This window comes from Chiroxiphia lanceolata, chromosome Z, assembly GCF_009829145.1.
Source record: "Chiroxiphia lanceolata isolate bChiLan1 chromosome Z, bChiLan1.pri, whole genome shotgun sequence".
NCBI lineage: Eukaryota > Metazoa > Chordata > Aves > Passeriformes > Pipridae > Chiroxiphia > Chiroxiphia lanceolata.
In genome coordinates, this window is record NC_045671.1 from 20,624,356 (window position 1) to 20,644,022 (window position 19,667).

General features: G+C 37.1%; 1 protein-coding gene across 1 annotated transcript in view; it reads left to right on the forward strand.

The window, feature by feature from the left end:
• DMGDH (dimethylglycine dehydrogenase) overlaps positions 1-19,448 on the forward strand; it is a 39,655-nt gene extending 20,207 nt beyond the window's left edge. The window contains exons 8-16 of the mRNA XM_032676231.1: positions 1,206-1,375; positions 1,541-1,694; positions 2,477-2,642; positions 4,076-4,206; positions 5,626-5,843; positions 6,755-6,912; positions 8,012-8,071; positions 16,582-16,716; positions 18,218-19,448. Coding sequence (XP_032532122.1) covers positions 1,206-1,375; positions 1,541-1,694; positions 2,477-2,642; positions 4,076-4,206; positions 5,626-5,843; positions 6,755-6,912; positions 8,012-8,071; positions 16,582-16,716; positions 18,218-18,433 — 1,408 coding nt within the window. The 3' untranslated portion in view covers positions 18,434-19,448. The remainder of the gene's footprint in view (positions 1-1,205; positions 1,376-1,540; positions 1,695-2,476; positions 2,643-4,075; positions 4,207-5,625; positions 5,844-6,754; positions 6,913-8,011; positions 8,072-16,581; positions 16,717-18,217) is intronic.
• Positions 19,449-19,667: the final 219 nt, after the last annotated feature.

Here is a 19,667-nt window from a genome sequence, read left to right on the forward strand (position 1 = left end):
GAAAGATATTTTGACAAATTTTTTTCAGACATGGCAAACTAATTCAACAGAGGTATTCCAAAAGGTTTTAAATCATTCAGTATTAATGATTATTTGTCATTAAACATTTCAGTGTCAAATCAGAGGTACTATTTGATCATACACAGACTGAGAAGCAACATGTACATATTGCAGCACAACAAATTTGTGTCCCCAGTTTTCTGTAACCTTGCAGGAGCAAGTTTCACACATTTTTCCCTACGGATGTCAAGATATCAAGCATTCTGATAGTTAGAATTATGTACAAAATGTTTAAATACAGAAACCTAAAATCTATCACTTTATAAATTTTAAACATCTACCTTTGCTGTCTAGAGTGGTTCCTTTAATGTAGGTTTCTGACAAGATATTTTGTCTACAGTCTGATTCTTCACATACTAATGTAGAAACTGGACAGGCTTTTGCTACAGATTGTTAGCAGAAATTTCTACGTGTTTATTTTATTAGCATAAGCTTTCTGGAACCAGTTCTCTTTGTAGTTGTGGTTAAGAACAGAGAAGGCAAATCAGGTGAGAAAATGTGTTTCTCAGTCTCTGGCACCATTGCAAACAAGTCTTCTGTTTTTGTCCCCAGTTCCTCTACATTCTCTGATTTTCTGTGGAGTAATTTAAAAAGTACTGTTGGAATTTCAAATTCCTTAAAGCAATCTCTGCAGTGTCGACTTTTGCTGCTGTTGCTCTTGTCACTGAAATGTAAATACTCATTGGAGCTGCTAGAATGTCTCAGTATGGATTTCAAATCTGAGTCTGGTTTAATAAAACTTGATTGAAACAGAAGAGGTATTCTATGACTAAGAAGTGTATTTAATGGACATCAGAAGTTTGAAAACATTCTTTAGTATTAATTGTTTAAGAGTGTTAATTCCCTGGAAAAGATGATTGAATTATGAATTTTAAAGAAAGAGCTTTTGCTGTAATCTCACACACTGCAGCTGTACATTAGTGAGGACATTCTGCTGCTGACAATGGAGCAGTAGAAATATCTGTTAATATAAGTATATAATCTTGGAAAACAAGACAAAACAGAACAAATGAAAAAAAGAGAGAAAAATGTAAAATACTTAAGAGTGCGTGTTTGCAGTATGTGTTAGTAGTATATTTTAGTACTGATTTTAAGAAACAAAACATGAAAGACTTGGCACGGCAGAACTTTTTCCTGTTTTCAAGGTATGGCATTATACATGCTGGTGGCATAGGGAAGTACCTCAGTGACTGGATCCTTGAGGGGGAACCTCCATTTGACTTGATAGAATTAGATCCGAACCGCTACGGAAAGTGGACCACCACAGAATACACAGCAGCTAAAGCAAGAGAATCTTACGGTTTTAATAACATTGGTAAGAAGGTATTTATTAAATACATTTATGTCCTGAAGACGGATTCCAACAAAGCCTGCCTCTAGATTTCTCTGTTTATATACATGTTTTCTGTGCTGAAGATGATCTTAGCATGCCATGGCTTTTGAGGGTTTTTTGTTTGTTTTTTTTTCTTTTCCCCTCTAGTTGGTTACCCTAAAGAAGAAAGATTTGCTGGGAGACCAACAGAGAGAATCAGTGGGCTGTATCATTTGCTAAAGTCAAGATGTTCAATGGGCTTTCATGCAGGATGGGAGCAACCTCATTGGTTCTACAAACCTGGAGATGAGACTGGATACAAGTAAATGAAAGATTTTTTTTTTTCCTTCCCTGAGAAATTGCCATGATAGCAGAAGTCAGTCTAGTTAAATGTAATGAGAAGCATACATTTATCATTCATTTCAGCTACAGATCTATATATTAGATAGATCTTCTATTCTTGCTTTTTCCATAGTTTAAAATACATTTTATTCAGATAATGCAGACATTTCGAAACACACATCAAGGTATCCTGTAACTGTTCTAGGTTTGGCATAGCAGCAAGCAACCTAGCTCAAGCTGGAGCTTGGAAAACAACTTGTTCATTATAAAAGTGTATTTTTGTCCATTTCTCATTATTTGATCAGCAGCACAGTATAATGTTTTCATGAAAAAGCTCATTTCTCTCTAGTTGTCTGGAACAGAGGAGCTTGATCTTCTTTTCTTTTCCTTTTTGTTTTTTTTTTTTTACTCCTATGTGATTGCCCACCTAGTTACCTGCCTGCATCAGGAAGCTTCCAGCAAAGAAATATTTTCCACAGGGATACTGGAGTCCCAATCTAAATGAGGCTCATAAAGGAATAAAGAGACACACTTGGTTGTTCAGAAATAAAGCCTTTGACACCTTAAACTTAAATAAATGTTAAAGGATTTTAATTATTAAGCTATGCTCGACTAAAGAAAATATTGGGTAAGCTGCCTACAATTAGGAAAGTCTGTCTCTTTTGGATGATTATTAAACTGAAGAAACTGAAGACTACGTTTTGCTGAAAAGAGCACAAAATTTTAAGATTGTATTTAATGTGTCTAACTGCTCTGTTTCAGACCCAGCTTTCGGCGCACAAATTGGTTTGACCCTGTGGGTCGTGAGTATAAACAGGTTATGGAAAAAGTTGGTGTGATTGACCTGTCACCATTTGGCAAGTTTAGAGTAAAAGGCACAGATTCTGTTAAGCTGCTGGATCATCTATTTGCAAATGCTGTTCCAAAGGTAAGTGGGACAGTGATAACTGTTGTAATGTAGGATTTAGACAGACAACCTCTGTTTCAGACATGGAAAATGAAACATAATATCGTTGCATAATTTGTGTCAGATGTGTTGCATTCGTTTAAGAGCACAAACAGTGAAATTTATACTAGAGCAGCCCCAAGTAGAAGTACATTTTGGCACTGATCATTGAATCAGAATGGCTGAGGTTGGAAGGGACCTCTGGATGTCAACTTGTCCAACTCCCTGTTAAAGCAGATCACCTGGAGCTTATTGCCTAGGACTGTGTTCAAATGGCTTTCGAGTATCTCCAAGGGTGGCAACTCCACCAGCTCTCTGGGCAACTGGTTCCTGTGTTCAGACATCTTTAGAGGAAAAGAATGTCTCCTTATGTTCAGACAGAACCTCCTGTGTTTCAAATCTCTATCTAAAACAAGCAAGTGAATCTCACCTGTAATTTTTTTACAGTAGAATAGCTTGGCAGCTGCCTGCCTAAAACTGTGGTGTACTGTGGCAGCTTGAGGCACAGAGCAGAGCAGGGGAAGGTGCTCTTGCGTGGTCATAGCTAGATGTTGTATTCTTTCTGAATTCCAAAATGAACAGCTTTGGTGTAGGTTTTTTTTTTTCAAACGCTCCCCCTTATACTGACTGTTTTACAGCTGGCTGCCTAGTGCAGTACACTGAGACTGTAGCTATGAAGGTATATAAGCTCTTCTCAAAGGTCAGAGTCAACTGAATGGAAAGGATGTACATGAGATTGGTATCTTAGGAGAAAGAAGAACCTGAATTGCCATGCAGTCATACTTCTTTACTGTATTCATTTTGTGATAACAATATAGATTGAAAGTTTGTCTTCTGTCTAATTTGGGGTAGAGGTAGGGTAACTGTGTCATCAGTGGGCATTGATAACACTTGCTGAGTATATTTATATGGTGGAGGGAAATCAAGATTAAAGAGGAAATTATGAGAACAAATCAAGTGCTTTCTATGAAGTTTAATCAGCACTGCTAAGAGGAAAAAGAAAACTAGATGGCAAAGCAGAAGGTACAGTTTATGGGTCCATTTAAAAATCCAACATTCACAACAGTTGGTTATTTTTTTTTAAGCTGCTGATTTTTAGTACCTTTCATGCTTGTCTGCATCAAAAAACAAATCTAGCTTAAGAATGCCTTGTGTAATGCATAATTAACAAATATTTATAAAGGTCTTGATTTATCTTATTTTAAACATTTCCATTTTCAAAAAAATATGTAGTTTCCACTGCATAGCTTAAGCTTGGCCAGTTGTGTATCTCTCCACTCCTATTATGGCACAGCAGAGCAAACATGAAAAAAGTTGTTTTTTCAGATGAAGACATATAACCATATATTTAATGATGTTTAAGAATTGAAAGGTTTTATATTGCATTCTTAATAATTGCAAATTTTACTCTGTAGGTGGGTTCCACACATATAAGCCATATGTTAACGCCAAGAGGAAAAGTTTATGCTGAGCTAACCGTTTCTCAACTGTGTCCTGGAGAATTCATGCTTGTAACTGGGTCAGGGTCAGAACTCCACGATCTGAGGTTAGTTCATTTTTTATGCAGTAAGTACATAGTGCTATACAGTTATATTAATATAGAAACATTTTTACTAAGTTCCAAACTCTTAATAAGTACATAACAAGCTTTTCACAAAGTTCATGAGAGCTACACTCTTTATTTAATTTAGGTTCTTAGAAACTTTGTTGACTTAAATCCTGAAGTATAAGCAGTTGGATAGTGGATTATTGCTGATGTAAAAAGATGGAGAACTTAATGACAGTTATGTAATATATGTTATCGGAGGTAGTTATTGTTTTGTTGTTGGACCTTGTGTTTGGCATTGTATGATGTAACATAGCACAGTTGTTCCTTTCTAGTGTGTTCTCTTACGCAAAAAAAAAAATTGGCTTTAAACACAAATGACCCCAGAGGCACTGACCTGGCCCATAGAGATAGGTAGTGTAGTCTTCGTGTTTGTGGTAATGTCTTCTGCCTTGGGCTTCGGGGTCACAAAGTGAAACAACAAAAAGAAAGGAAGTAGAAGCAGTTGCAGGATGACTTAATAAATTAGTTTTCATAGATGAGCATTGGAATTGACATTGGAATTGGAGGTTGCTGGCAAACCAGTTAATCAAAATTAATCAATGCCTAAAAGACTGAAACTTGCTACCCTAACATTCAAAGAATACAAAGTATTTTTGAATACCATTTAGTATACTAATTTCAAGTACTGTTTAATAACAGTCCCAGAGGAATCAGTAGGATCACTGGCACATTCAGGAACCAAACAGCAGAGTCAGGTCTAATGTATATAATTCTACAGATTTCTGAAGTCCTCTTTGGTACTCCCCTATGCCAGAGATCTGATAACACTGAATAATCTAGTGCTTATTAAGATTTTTAAATATACTAATTTTATTTATTTTCTGAGCTTCCTGAAAGACAATTTTCAGTTGTTGTTTTTTATTAAATCCAAACTGAACTTCCTGCCAATACTTTAACTACTACATTCAGAATGGAACAAGCCTTCTTGTACATTTTTGTTGTCACAGAAATTATTTGAAGATTTCTTATGTTTATTGTGCTTATTGCTTACTCTTTTTGTAGGTTGACTTTTTACTAACACATTCTGGGTCCAAAGCCAAATCCTTTGGCACTGTATGAGATCATTTCTTTCTCTTATCTTGAATATACTGTTCCACCCATTTAAATTCTCTTCTTTCCTGGCTATATCTCAGATGCCTGTGTTGCTGTACCAGTGTTTCATGAGAAAAGAGTGTTTAACATCAATGATGGATTTGACTATCTAATGTAGCACATAGTTTTGTTGGTTAGGAGAAGGTGTGGCACTGGGAGCTGCTGGGGAGATGAACACTAAAAAAAGTTACTCTTCTTGAAATCTTATCTAAATCAGTTATTTTTCATAAGCAGTGTAACGTCAGTGTTGTGTTTTATGTGCAGATGGATAGAAGAGAAAGTAACAACAGGTGGATACAAAGTTGAAATAGAAAACATGACAGATGAGATGGGGGTACTTGGTGTAGCTGGTCCATATGCACGAGAAGTCCTCCAGAAGTTGACAAATGAGGATCTGAGTCATGGTTCCTTTAAGTTTCTCCAGTGTAAACATCTGAAGCTTTCCAATATTGCTCTTATTGCTATTAGGATATCATACACAGGTAAGCAATAGAAAAAACATGCACTTAAGGAAAAAGACAATAAAATAATAAATGACACTAAAATAATGTTGAAAAATAAGTCTCATCATGTATTCTTAAGAAGTAGGTTCATTATATTTTACATATAAATGTGGGAGGAATTACAGTACATTGATTTCCAAATTTGATATGGTCAGGGTCTGTGCTGAGTTTTTCCAAGACCTTTTTTTCTAGAAATATCCTATAGTGTAAATATTTATTTTGCAGAACAAAAGGCCAGTTCTGATAACCTCTGTGGTATTTGCTGCAAAACCAACGTCAAGAATTTTTTTTGGATTAGTGTATATTAGTGTTTGTCATGTGCTTTGAAAATGTAATGCCGTAGTGCTTAGTTTTTGGTTTTTTCAGTTACTTTTTATTTTTATTTCTTTTTACATTCATCTCTAGTGTAATGCATTGAATTCAGAGCATTTTGAAGCAGCTGAAGTTCTGTAATTCATATTCTCTATCTGTTGTGCTAAATATGATACAATGCACTGATTCTTATTTACACTCAGTTACATTTGTTATTCACTCGCCAAGTCATCATCTGGTTTTAATGCCCTTAAACTTAATTTATCATTGTAACTTCATTACATGATCTTTCCTTATCAGTTATTCTGATTTTTCCTTACCCACAGTTTTCAGTTAACAGTTTAAATTAGAATAATGGAAATTGTTCTAATTTAAGTAAGCCCTCTGCTTAATACAGAGGGCTCAAATCCTCTGGGGTTCTTGCACGGAATGAGACTTGCTATATGTTAGGAGAATTGACCCCAGAGTGTGAATTAGCACTTACAGCATTGATCCCCACTTTTGACCAAGAACAGGAGTGTATTTATTAGGATCATTTCATTGAGTTAATGAAACCATTAATCTTTTTTGTGTAACAGGTGAATTGGGCTGGGAGCTGTATCATAGAAAAGAAGATTCTGTAGCTCTTTACAGTGCAATCATGGAAGCTGGCCAGAAAGAGGGAATTGATGACTTTGGAACATATGCTCTGAATGCTTTAAGGCTGGAAAAGGGTTTCCGAGCCTGGGGGGCAGAGGTCAGAAAATCTTCTTTATTATTCCTTCTGAGGTTTTTGGTGAGGAGGAGGGGGAGTAGTATGTTTGTTGGGTTTTTTTTAATTTATTTTTATTTAGTTATGACTGTATAGCTTTTAGTCAGAGTTAGCATAGCTAATATTTGTACCAGTTTCTCCATTTCGCTTGAAAAAAAATTTACTTTGAGCAGGAAAAGCTGCTATAATTCTGACTGGTGATTTCTAAATAAAAATAATTAATGTACTCCATTGCAATGCTGGCAAAGAAACACTTATTTCTATTCATGTATGGTTTTCCCTCTTGTGTATAACAAAATTATGAGGGTTTTGCTGAGCTCTGGTGTTTTAAAATCAAAGGTTTGGCTGACAGATTCTGAAAACATTTTATTTCTGTAATAACTGTGTCCTGAGAGGCCAATTATTCTTGCTTCATAATGTCTTTGGAACTTTTTCATTTCCCATTAGCTTGTTTCTGCAGAATTTGCTCACTCACAATAAAGAACTACTCAGGGGGTCTAGAGAATTTGGGGAAGATCAGTATAATTTCTGCTTACCTGAAATTTTTCCTAATTCCTTTTGAAATGAAAGAACTCAAGAAGGTGAAATGGCGGGCATGTAGAGGTCCTTTCTGTTTGCCCTGTGATAATTATTTTCATTCTTTCTTCAAATGCTACCGAACAAATTATTCCCCCTACACTGAAGGGGAAGGTGGTGAATGAAATTGGCTGTGTTTTATTTTCCTCTCCAGCTAAGACATTCTGCTGTGTTGTAAAAGGTGTGCATACCTCAGTTATTCAGTCTTCTGCAAGTTCCAGTCTCCTTTGATGAAAAATCCTGTTTCTTACTGAAATGTGTTTACTTTGCATATTGAAATTAGATGACTGATTTACATATCTATATATTAGGCACTATAATAGATACACTGTTTAAATCACATATTGGAAGCTTTCAGTGTATTCAAATGGAAGTTGTACGTATACAATATGGAAGACATTGACACGAGAGTAGATAGAAGTATGCACAGAAAGAAAAAATAAGCCCACCAACCCAAAAGCTATGATGGACCCTCATTGCTGGACCGTGAATTTATATCTTTTAACAGATGAACTGTGACACTAATCCCTTGGAAGCTGGACTGGAATATTTTGTAAAGCTAAACAAGGTATGTCTTATTATTTTCAATGTGTTCTATTATGTCCAAGGTTATTCCTTTAAGTGTTTGAACATTAAAAATGTCATTACCTGGAAAACAAAATGGGTTTAGAAACTGAACCATGCAACTATAATTATAAGAATAATTACTTTATAAGTACCAACTTGTTTAAAAAAAAAAATTTCCCTTGTCTTTGGCTAACAGAATTATACAATAGATCAGAAAGTTGCAAATACTAAATGTTTTTGACATGAAAAATAATTCTTTGTGATTTATTTTCAGAAAGAAACTTTAGTCATATACTTTTGTAAACATATAGTATATATATACAAGTTGAACAAACCTGTTCATATTTTGAAAATGTTTTACCTGCTTATTCTTGTTAAAGCAGATGTCTCTAGGATCTTTTTCCCTGGCTACCACTCTAGTACAACAATTATTGAAAAACAAATATATTTTTTAGAAATGCTGATTGACAACTGACAATAATAAGTTTAATATAAAATAATATTTTGGTTAAAAAAATAATTAGTCGTTCATAGAACTTCTGAAGAGGTCCTCTGCTCATAACTTTTTCCCACCTGATTTGAAGTTTAGAGAATGGAGCTAGTTGCATTTAAATGTGCAGTAAAAAAGATGTTATTCTATCTCCTTTTATCAGCAATCTCACTTTCTTGTATTAATATTTTGGCAATTCAAATTCTTTTCTAGTCTAATAGATACAGAAATTGCTTGTAATTCTCTTTCCTGGTCCAAACTCTGTCAAATAGAGGACCTTTCCATGAAACTTGGTGAAATCATGTCCTGTGCAGATCTAAAGCCATCTGCTGCTATCACTTAGTCCATCAACTCAAACAGTAGTTTTCTGCACAATGGAAGTGAAGTTTATACTGTGAAAAACCTGGTCCTAGAGATTTCAAGTGAGGTGCGCTATTTTTGACTTAATATTTTGCCTCCGTTTTTTATCTGTAAAATGAAGTGCGAACATTTTTATGTAAGGGAGATCAAGAAGAAAAAATGTTTGGGAAACATTTCATCTTTACAATGATGTAATGTGGTACAGGGACAAACTGTTCTTATTTATGCTCTCTTTATACCTGAAATGGTAATAAGTCAGATAATAAATTGTCCTTGATATTTTTGCCATGTTATGTGGAGGCACTGTAGAACTGGTAGAAAGAATGCAGAACTTTAAGTTACATCTCCAAATAAAAAGCAAATGTTAAACCTTGCATAGGAAAGAATTATGGAGGCATGTTAAACCTAAACCAATGCTTTCATGAGACAATTTCACTAACGATTAACAGCAACAAGCCCAGGAAAGTAATTTTCCTCCCCAACTGTTAAAGTTCTTCAACCTAGGTAGGATTGAGGAAAGGTGCTCCCAGGAGTGCCAGTGGCAGTTCTAAATGCAGTGGAGTTAACAGCTGTTTATGTTGGGGAGTATAATTTTGCCCTAATCAGAATAAGTGACACATGCTAGGGAAATACAGAATCTTAAGATTATGTTGTATTTGCAAAAGAAGGATTTTTTCATCTTGAGGAGAGATTAGCAGGATTGCAGGGATGTGCAATAAAAAAGTAATATTACTATTACTCATTTTTCTTTCCACTTCCTTTTGATACATGTTTGTTTTCTTTTTTTTTCCCCCTTTAGTGTAAGAAGGAAAGCAGCCATAAACAGGGAAAGCCATTGCTTGCCAAGATGCCCATGCAAAACATATGAAGGCACTAATATGCACGAAGCACTTGATTCTCTAATTGCTCTGCACACTTCTCTGCAGGGTTGGAGCAGTTCTTTGGAGCAGATACTCACACTGTAGGCAAATGGACATGGAATGAATCTCCAGCAGAGATGCAGGGTGTCAGCTTAAAACATTTGCCAGTTTTGCTGAACTAATGTGAAAAAGGAAATAATCAATTTTTTTTATTGACTCAAATGAGGGCAGTTGTGACTGTATGTTGACACTTTGGAGGTACCTGAGCTTATTCAGATATTGGAAGCACTTGTAGTATGAAATGCAGTGTGAGATTATTTACTCTGCTTCTTGGCAGTTTGAGTCCCAGTTCCATGCCTCTGGTTTTGTTGTACATTTAGCATAGTGTAGACCTCAGCATTCTTTACAGGCCACTGTGACTGAAGACAAGCAATACCCTTTTTTCACCTGTTCCTATGGTTAAGGAAACTTTCCCCCCAAAAGGGGCAAGCGAGATAAAAACTACAACAGATACTTAAATACTTCTTTTTGACATTTTGGTGTGTTGGGTTCCCCACAAACAATAATCTTTGTGAGGAAAGCATGTGCCCCCAAGTGGGGAAAGTGCTGATCTCTGTGTAAATTAAAACCAAAATGCACTGTTCAGTGCAACAAGGAGATAAAATAGCTCACAAAATAGAAAAAAAGACTTCAGCATAAGTGAATCTTGAGTGGTATGTCATGGAAAATGAAAATAGTTTCTAAACAGATTAAAACGAATGGAGAGCCAGATGCCAGTGAAGGTAATATAATCAAAAAGAATTTTAATTTCCGCAAGAGGGCATTCAAATATCTGGGAATATATATCAAGAGATGTAATTTCCTAATAAATTCCTGATGTTCTCTGTGTTTAGAAAGTTTAGTGTATGCATCATCTTCAGGTACACAGGGACTAGTAATTTTTTTTTTTAATTAATAATAGGAGAAACTCTTAAAAGCTTAAGCTGACTTTCCCCCCCCCCTCACAGTATAATAAATTATAACATGGCAATAAGTAAACCCATTTCCTCAGGATTTCTGTGGCAACTTTCATTTTGTCAGTAAGGTTGAGGAGATGGCATTGTTCTAGGTGGTTTCCTCTAGACTCTGCTTAATAATCTCTTTTTCTCTAATGTTGGTGTTAGTTGCTTCCTTGCACAGATGAGCAGGATGGGCTGCAATTAAACCAAAGTGGAGAGACAGTAATAAGATTAATTTCTAATTTAGAGTATATAATGTCTTCACAACTTCACAACAAAAATCTGTCCATTTTAGTGATGAAATTTCTTTTAATACCTGTTCCTTTCTTTTGGTTGTTTAATTGAATTTAGTAAGTTAGATGAGTTGTTAGATAGCCTCATCTCATGAATAAGCACTCCGCTACTAAGTATTGAATAGTCCTAACGCAGTCTCTATGCCAGGAAGTTCACAGAATAACTTTAAGGAAGAAAAAGTTGCATTTCTTTTTGCTCCATATCTGAGAATACTGTTCTGCACATTTGCACATGCTTAGGTTTTCAAGTGCTCAAAAACGTAGTGTATTCACCTCTGAATGCTTAAAACAGCTTATTTTTGTCCTGAGCTTAACGGACCAGAAGTTCTGATAAAACTTGATGTCACAGTGAAAAACATCCATGCCAGTTTAAGTTGCTCATGGAAATGAACTCTTTCATAAGGGTTTTCCTTGTGAATCCAATAGTGACAACATTCATTAAGAGCTTAAAGTCCGGAGTCGGCTCTTGTTTGTGCTTGCGTTGCTGTATCCAAGACTGCCATCTCCTGGTCACGCTCTCTGCAGCAACAGCTCACTGCAATTTGGGAAGAAAATGCAGTAGATCATGGATACTCTTTGGAACTCTGCAGTAGTGTGCTGTTACAGGCCAGGATCCGACTGCTTAGCTCATAATTCATGTTTGTTTCCACTAGGAGAAACTACTGAGGCAGTGTTTCTTTGCCTCAGCCCTCTTTATTTACTGGGGCAGTTTCTTTGTTCTGCATTCCAAGCTTCTTTCCAGATTTCCCACTCTGCTCTGCAGTGGTGCAGCCTCACCTTGAATATTGAGTGCACTTCTGGGCAACACAATATAAGAAAGATATTAAGCTGTTAGAGAGTGTCCAAAGGAGGGCAACGAAGATGGTGAAGGGCCTTGAGGAGAAGCCATATGAGGAGCAGCTGTGTGTTCAGCCTGGAGAAGAGGAGACTGAGGGGAGACCTCATTGCAGTTACAACTTCCTTTTGAGTGGAAGAGGAGGGGCAGACACTGATCTCTTCTCTGTGGTGACCCATGAAGTTGTGTCAGTGGAGATTTAGGTTGGATATTAGAAAAGGGTTCTTCACCCAGAGGGTAGTTGGGTACTGGAACAGGTTCCCCAGGGAAGTGGTCACAGCACCAAGCCTGACAGAGTTCAAGAAGCGTTTGGTTGATACTCTCAGGCACATGGTGCGATTCTTGAACATGGTCCGGTGCAGGGCTAAGGTTGGACTTGATGATTCTTGTAGGTCCCATCCAACACAGCATATTCTGTGATTCTGTGATTTTTCTATATCCAGAATCTCTTACATTTTCTTTGGCCTACTCTACCAGCTTTTCCTTTCTTTTTTTTTTTTAATACCAACGCAAAACCTTCTCCATTGTTTCTTGCTCCTTTCCCTGTCTACTTATCACTAATTGCATGTCATCTCCTCCAACTCTACTCAGTGACTACCTGAATTTCATTGTCAAAATGCACCTCAGGCTACAAGTACTACCTCTTTTTCTCACTTTGATATTTGCTGGTTTTAATATTGCACCTATTAGACACATGAGTAACTGCTTTGTTAAGCATTATGCGTAAAAGTTGTGTTATGCCCAGCAGCTTCTCATAGATGGGTGAATGACAAGATATAGTCCTTGAATATTAGTCTAACCTCCAACATATCAATACATGACTTGTTATCTCACGGAAAATTAGAGTGAGCAGTTCTAAGAATGTGTTTCCATCCTTTTATTCCTTTGGTAGCAGATTTAGATTTACAGTTTCATGCCCTCCTCTTTCTAGTCATTGTTTCCCTCCTGGCCACTCTGCCAGAACTGTTCTCAGTTGTTTCAGTCCAACTCATTATGTTCCTATGGTCTAAGGTGCTATGTCCTGATGTATTAAAGCACAAAACAATAAACTTTTTAGGGAAAGGGTGCCTTTTTTTTTTTTTTTTTTAAATTTCATGAGTGCAGGTTGGAGAAAGAAAACTAAAAGAATCTTAACTGTCCCAATTGCCAGGGGATCTGAAAAAGGATGGAGTGATGGATAGGAACTAGGAATTTGAGAAAGGGGAATGGTACTTTTTTCCCACCTCTCTTTCAGTCCCTATTTTTTATGTCTATAACATAATTATTTGATGTACTTCTCCATCTAAGTTCCATTCAAATTGAAATTTAGGTGTGGAACCATATTCTATCATTTCTTCATTTGGTGTCCAGAGGGTCATAAAACAGAGGAACTTATTCCACAAATTTATGCAGGCTATGAAACATATTAGAAAGAATCTGCAGTGATTTTGTTATCTGTATAAAATGAACACCTAGGTCATTCCCAGTGTTTTTGTTGGGCCACTTAAGGTAATAAGGACCTACTACGCCAGGAATTTTGAGCCAAAATAATTAGGTAATTCATCAGTTGTTTGTATTACATCAATTTCTTAGAGCTGGGTGTTTGCATACAAGAAGGGTTTAGGTAGATTAGTGGTGCAGGTGCCATACATGACTGGCCACATCTCCTTTAGAACACTCTTCTGTGCAGCTTAAGCTGTAGCTTTGGCATGTAACATTATTGAATACTTGTATTTGGTTACAAAGTTACATTCTCTGTGATTAAATACCAGAAATTACATTAGCATGAATAGGAAAGAATTGATTCAATGCTAAACAAATGTTTAGTTCCTTGTTATTTCTCTTCATCATGCAAAGCATTTTAGTCTGTGAGTCGTGCTATGGTATACACCCTCATTTGCATTTTTAGCTGTAGGTGTTTCCTATAGTTGTAGGTGTTTCTGCATAGTAGAAAAGTGAGAGGGAACTACAATTTATATTTTCCAGAAGCCTCTTGACAGTTATATTCTAAAATGAATCCTCACAGACTTTTCTGATCTGAGCTATATTTCATGCTGTCTTTCCCCAAAGAGTGCCATCTGTGGTCCTTATGCACAGTATCTGCTTTATCTTCAGTTGGTTCACCTTGATTTTCAGACTAACTCATCCTTAACTGGTTCATAAGCTGTTTTCCACAACTGCTTACAGAGCCTAACCTTTAATAGTGCAAAAACTCTTCATTCCTTTATAATAATTTCTTGTGAGCCTACTCACAGACATATGTGAACATGAAGAACTGCAAGAACACATGAACTCACTGTATAATAATCTATTCCAAGTATAATATGTGTTGCTTGTAATTCTGACAGTGCAACACTTCTCTACAGAATTATCTGTAAAGAACATTACCAGAAATAGTATTTTTGAAGTCTTCACCAATATTTAATTTCTTTTCTCTAAGGCACTTATCCAATGAATATAATTCCTGCTTCAGACCTAAGATCAACTGCCTTAAAATAGCTTTCACTGCTAGTCATCTCTTCAGCAAAGGCTGGAAAGCTAGAGGACTTTGTAACTGCTATTATGTTTCTTGCCTATGACTGGTATGTATCTGGCAGTTTAGCTGAATACGATTATTTTGTTTTGCCTGATCTGTATCTTAAAAGAAAATATGAATAGGTAGAACTGGCAAGGCACTGTTCCTAATATTTACTGGACAGTTATTAGAAATAATGATATCCAGCTTGATTACTATTTTATACTCTGTCCTAATTCTCAGCATCTTTGAAATGGGCTTTCCCTTGGTTCTCAAAGAACTTTGTCCAGGACCACAGTGTTTATAACAGCTCTTTTTTCCTTTTTCCAATTTATTCTCTACCTAGCCAACTAAGTTGTCTGGGTTCCATTTAAGTTACATTTAAGTCTTCAGCTTTAAATGTGAGGTATCAGGTTCACAGCTATTGGTAGGCAAAATAAGCTCATAGCTGTGAACCTGGCCACGATACTACCTAATATCTTTATTAATGATCTGGATGAGTGGATTGAGTGTACCTTCAGTTAGTTTATGGATGACACTAAGCTGTGTGGGAGTGTTGGTCTGCTGAAGGGAGGAAAGTTCTGCAGAGGGATCTGGATAGGCTGGATTGATGAGCTGTGATATGAAGGCCAGTGGTACAAAGTTCAGTAAGACCAAGTGCTGGGTCCTGCACTTGGGTCACAATGACCCCAGGCAGTGCTACAGGCTGGGGAAAGAGTGGTTGGAAAGTGGCCCAGCAGAAAAGAGCGCGAGGTGATGATCAACAGTGACAGTGACTGAACTTGAGCCAGCAGTGTGCCCAAGTGGCCAAGAAGGCCAGTGGCATCCTGGCCTGTAGCAGCTATAGTGTGACCATCAGGACTAGGGAAGTGATTGTTCCCCTGTACTCAGCACTGCCGAGGATGTATCTTGAATGAGATGTTCAGTTCTGGGCCCCTCACTACAAGAAAGACATTGAGGTGCTGGAGTGTGTCCAGAGGAGGGCAATGGAACTGGTGAAGGGTCTGGAGCACAAGTCCTGTGAGAAATGGCTGAGGGAGCTGGGGTTGTTTAGCCTGGACAAAAAGAGGCTCAGGGGAGACCTTATCGCTCAACAACTACATGCAAGGAGGTTGTATCCAGGTGTGGGTCAGCTTCTTCCCCCAGGCAACTAGTGACCGGATAAGAGGAAATGGCATCAAGCTGTACCAGATGTGGTTTAGATTGGACATCAGGAAAAAATTTCTTCATGGAAAGCATTGTAAAGCATTGGAAGTGACTGCCCAGGGAGGTGGTGGAGTCAGCATCCCTGGAGGTGTTCAAGAAATGACTGGACGTGACGCTTGGTCCAGTTGACAAGGTGGTGATTGCTCAAAGATCGGACTCAATGATCTTAGAGATTTTTTCCAACGTAAATGATTCTGTGATTCTGTGATATAATCAGGCTAGTGGAATCAGCTCAACATGATCACATACAGTAAATACTGTCCTGTATACCCTTGAGGATTCAGAGACTTGTTGATGACTGCCCCCATACTTGTCATGCATTTATGCAATCTGCTTCCAGAAATATGAAAATCTGCATGTACCTTTCTAAGCAAGCTGAAAAAGGGAACTCCAAACAATAATATTACTCTTTACCTAACACACAGCATTATCCCATAAATGGCAGATATGGGAAAAAACCATACTTACCTTAAAACAAGAATATGGAGTAAACTACCTGTTGTGCAGCTTGGCAGAGACACCAAAGTGAAATACTGACAAGTTACTGTCATGGTTGATACAGCTTCAAAAGGAAGTGTGTTCACAGAGGAAGGCCCAAACTTTAGGATCTGGGTACTGGAATTCCCTTTTTTTCATAGAAACTGAAATGATGTGCAGTTTTCTGTCTTATAACCTTAACTGGGCAGACACTGTTGTTCCACATCTCACTACATGTGTATTTCTACTATGTTGGAATTATTGATATTAAAGTACTAAGATCTAGGAAAAAAAATAAACTGAATAAAATTACCAACATACAGTGTACCAATATAAAAATACCAAGATACTATCTGTCAAAGATTTGATTTCATCTATATTTCATACAAAATACTCAAGTGACAGGAAAAGAAATTAAGATAAATTTAAATGTTTATAATTCTAAACTTTTTTGCAGAACCCAAATAAACATATATCATCATCTTCTTTTTTTTTCAGCCAGCAGACTTTATAGGAAAGCAAGCACTGAAGCAGATTAAAGAAAAAGGGCTCAAACGACGACTGGTATATCTCACCCTGGAAACAGATAATATTGATCCAGAGGGAAATGAAAGTGTGTGGCACAATGGCAAGGCAAGGAATATAGATCCTCTATGTTACAAAAAAATCAATATTAATTCTCCACAAACAGAATCTAACTTTGTGTTTCAAGTGTAAATGCATTATTTCTATTTTGCTGGCACAGATCAATTTGAAGCTATGATAAAGACTTTCTAATCTTCATGCAGGGAGCAAAGGCTAACCAAGTATCTACAGAGAAAATGTGAAATGTTACCAAGTCACAGACACTAGGGTTGGAACAGACTAAAGGATTCTCATCCGTTTTCTTCTTTAGCAGTTTCACCATTCTCCTAACAACACTTTCACTGTTCACTTAAAAGAAATGAAACAACGGCAAAGTTCAGGCCTCCACATTTCAGCATATATTATGTGTTGAAACACTCACTGGCAGTTAAATTGTTGTAGATAATAAACATATGCGTGTGTATATACTGTATGTTCCAGTGAAAACTTAACTAAATGCAGTAGGAATAGACTATTTTGTCAAGGAGCAAAAACTTCCCAGTTTCAGGTGATATTACTCTCAGTTGAGAATATTCTAAACTGCATGACACACTTGAAACTTGCTTAATGTCTGAAGTGTATAAACCAAAATGCGAGATGTTGTTACAACCCGGTTTAGAAGCTCCATGCTTTACCAGGTGTTAAACTTTTATTTCAGGCATCAAGAGATTTTGCCTACACAAACTCTTGCAAAGTCTTTTGATTCTCTGGTACCTTGAGGTCATGTCTGGATAAAAATGCCACATTTTTCTCTAAGAGATTTTAATTTGGTGAGAAAATAGGGGTTTTGGCAAAAAGGGTTTAACAGAAATAACGTGAGACTTCAAAAAAGCATTACAACAGATTACTGAAACTAGCAAGCATTGCTATAGTAAGGAAACCTTTGTTACACCCAGCAAATACAAACTTAAGTGAAATACCATAACTTAAGCGAAATACAGACAAGTTGCCCACAGGAGTAAAGGAAGAGAGATTAAGAGAAGAAAGAATAAAGAGAGAGAGGAAAGAGACATATTTACCACTTTGGAGGTCACATGTTGACAGGTCAGGAGGGCAGAGGCCAAGGGGGCGATAAAGACCCTGTGCATGTCTATTTATAGACTCTGGTTATTGTGGCCACTCCCCCCAGGCAGGACCTTTGGCTCACTGCCACTCGCTGTCTCCCCAGCCGAAGTGAGGGGTGCCACAGCCACTTAAGAGGCTCCAGGGTGTGTGGTGTGGGCAGGCCACCAGGCGGCAGCCCAGCCACATGGCTTTCCCTGCCATGTGCTCTGCACGGACATGGCCATGTTGGCTCCAGGCCTGAGCCTACGCCTTCACATCTCCCACCGCAAACAGACAACATGGTTTATTCGACCTATCAGTCAAACAATCAGTCAATCAGGCAAATCCAGTCTCTGACAGATGTGTAGTTGTTTAGCTTGTTGGTTGGTTTTGTTTTTTTGTTTTTTTTTTAGGAAAATCTCACTGCATCTTGAAAATTAAGATAATTGTTTGTGATTTCTTTCAGGTTATTGGCAATACCACATCTGGATGTTTCAGTTATGGTACTCAGCAGAGTCTAGCTTTTGCATATGTTCCCACGGAACTCAGCAAAGTTGGACAGAAATTGGAAGTTGAACTTTTAGGTAAAAATTATCCAGCAACCATTATACAAGAGCCACTGGTGCTAACTGAACCAACAAGAATACGCCTTCAGAGAAAGGGTGAAAGTCCCAAAATATAAACTCAGATGAGTATACAGCGAATTATGCAGTAGGAAATAGTGCTATTAATATGGATGAAATTAAGAGAATTGAACTACTGAGATTTGCTAATTACTAAGCATAAGATCCTCACTGCCATACATCAGTGAGAAATTCAATGGTCTTACCCTCCTACTTCCTTGTGTGGGCTGTTCACAGTAGAGATCTGAGCAGAGCTGATGAACCAGTAGCATTTGTGAGCAGAAGCACTTGCTTCCCAGTAGCACTTGTGAGCAGAAAGTGGCAGAGAATGAGTAGATCATTGATTCACCTTGCTCCCACACTGGCTGGCAGATCTGCATTAATGCATACAATAAAGGTGCTCTTGATACTGTCCAATAGCAATTTCCTCCTCCTCCTTGACACTCAACAGTTCCTCCTTTGCCTGCCTTCAGGGTAAAGTAGCTTACTCTGGCTTCTTTACAACACAAATAGCAAACTCATCATTAAAATCGCATCACTAGCTCTCAGGATGTTTCATAAGGAATTGGAATACATTCCATTAACCATTAAAAATAATAAAGATGTTATTAAAGGCAAACTGAACTGCTGACATTTTTTCCCAGTGTGTCAACCTGGCAGAAATTCTCATGGAAGATCAAAATCTAGTTCTTCTCAATGAAATAGTTATGGGAAGCCCATTCTTCATTTTTCCACATGAATCATCTGGCAGATTACATGTAATATTCTACAACACACATGATGTTATTGTTCAATTTCTGAATAAAACTTAAAGTACTGTATCAATGGATTTACTGTATGAAATCTGAAGTGCTAGACAGACACCGAAGATTGTCAGTTCTTCCTTTTACTGTTAATTATAGATTGAACAGCAGTAAGAGCCTTATATTATTACACTGAAATATTAAAAATGAAAAAATATAATTAAATTGACAGCAAAGGAGCTTTATTGAGTGTTAAATATTCAATAACCCGAGTAAGCAGGACTGGTGTATGGTGAGAACACACTAACTTAATAAAACATTCTTCTGAGTTCAATAATGTGCTCAACAATTCTTTTGAATAACAGTGTTAAAATTTCTAACTTACAGAAAGAAAGTAATGCTCTCCTTTAGGCTATATTCAAAGTACATACAAATAATGTCCAAAATGTACTTTCTTCAAAGGAGTTGGTGCCTGTGAACCTTCAGCAAAGAAGCAAATGTATAAATAGCATATACCAGGAGAAACATGATTTTTGTAATGAACACTTAC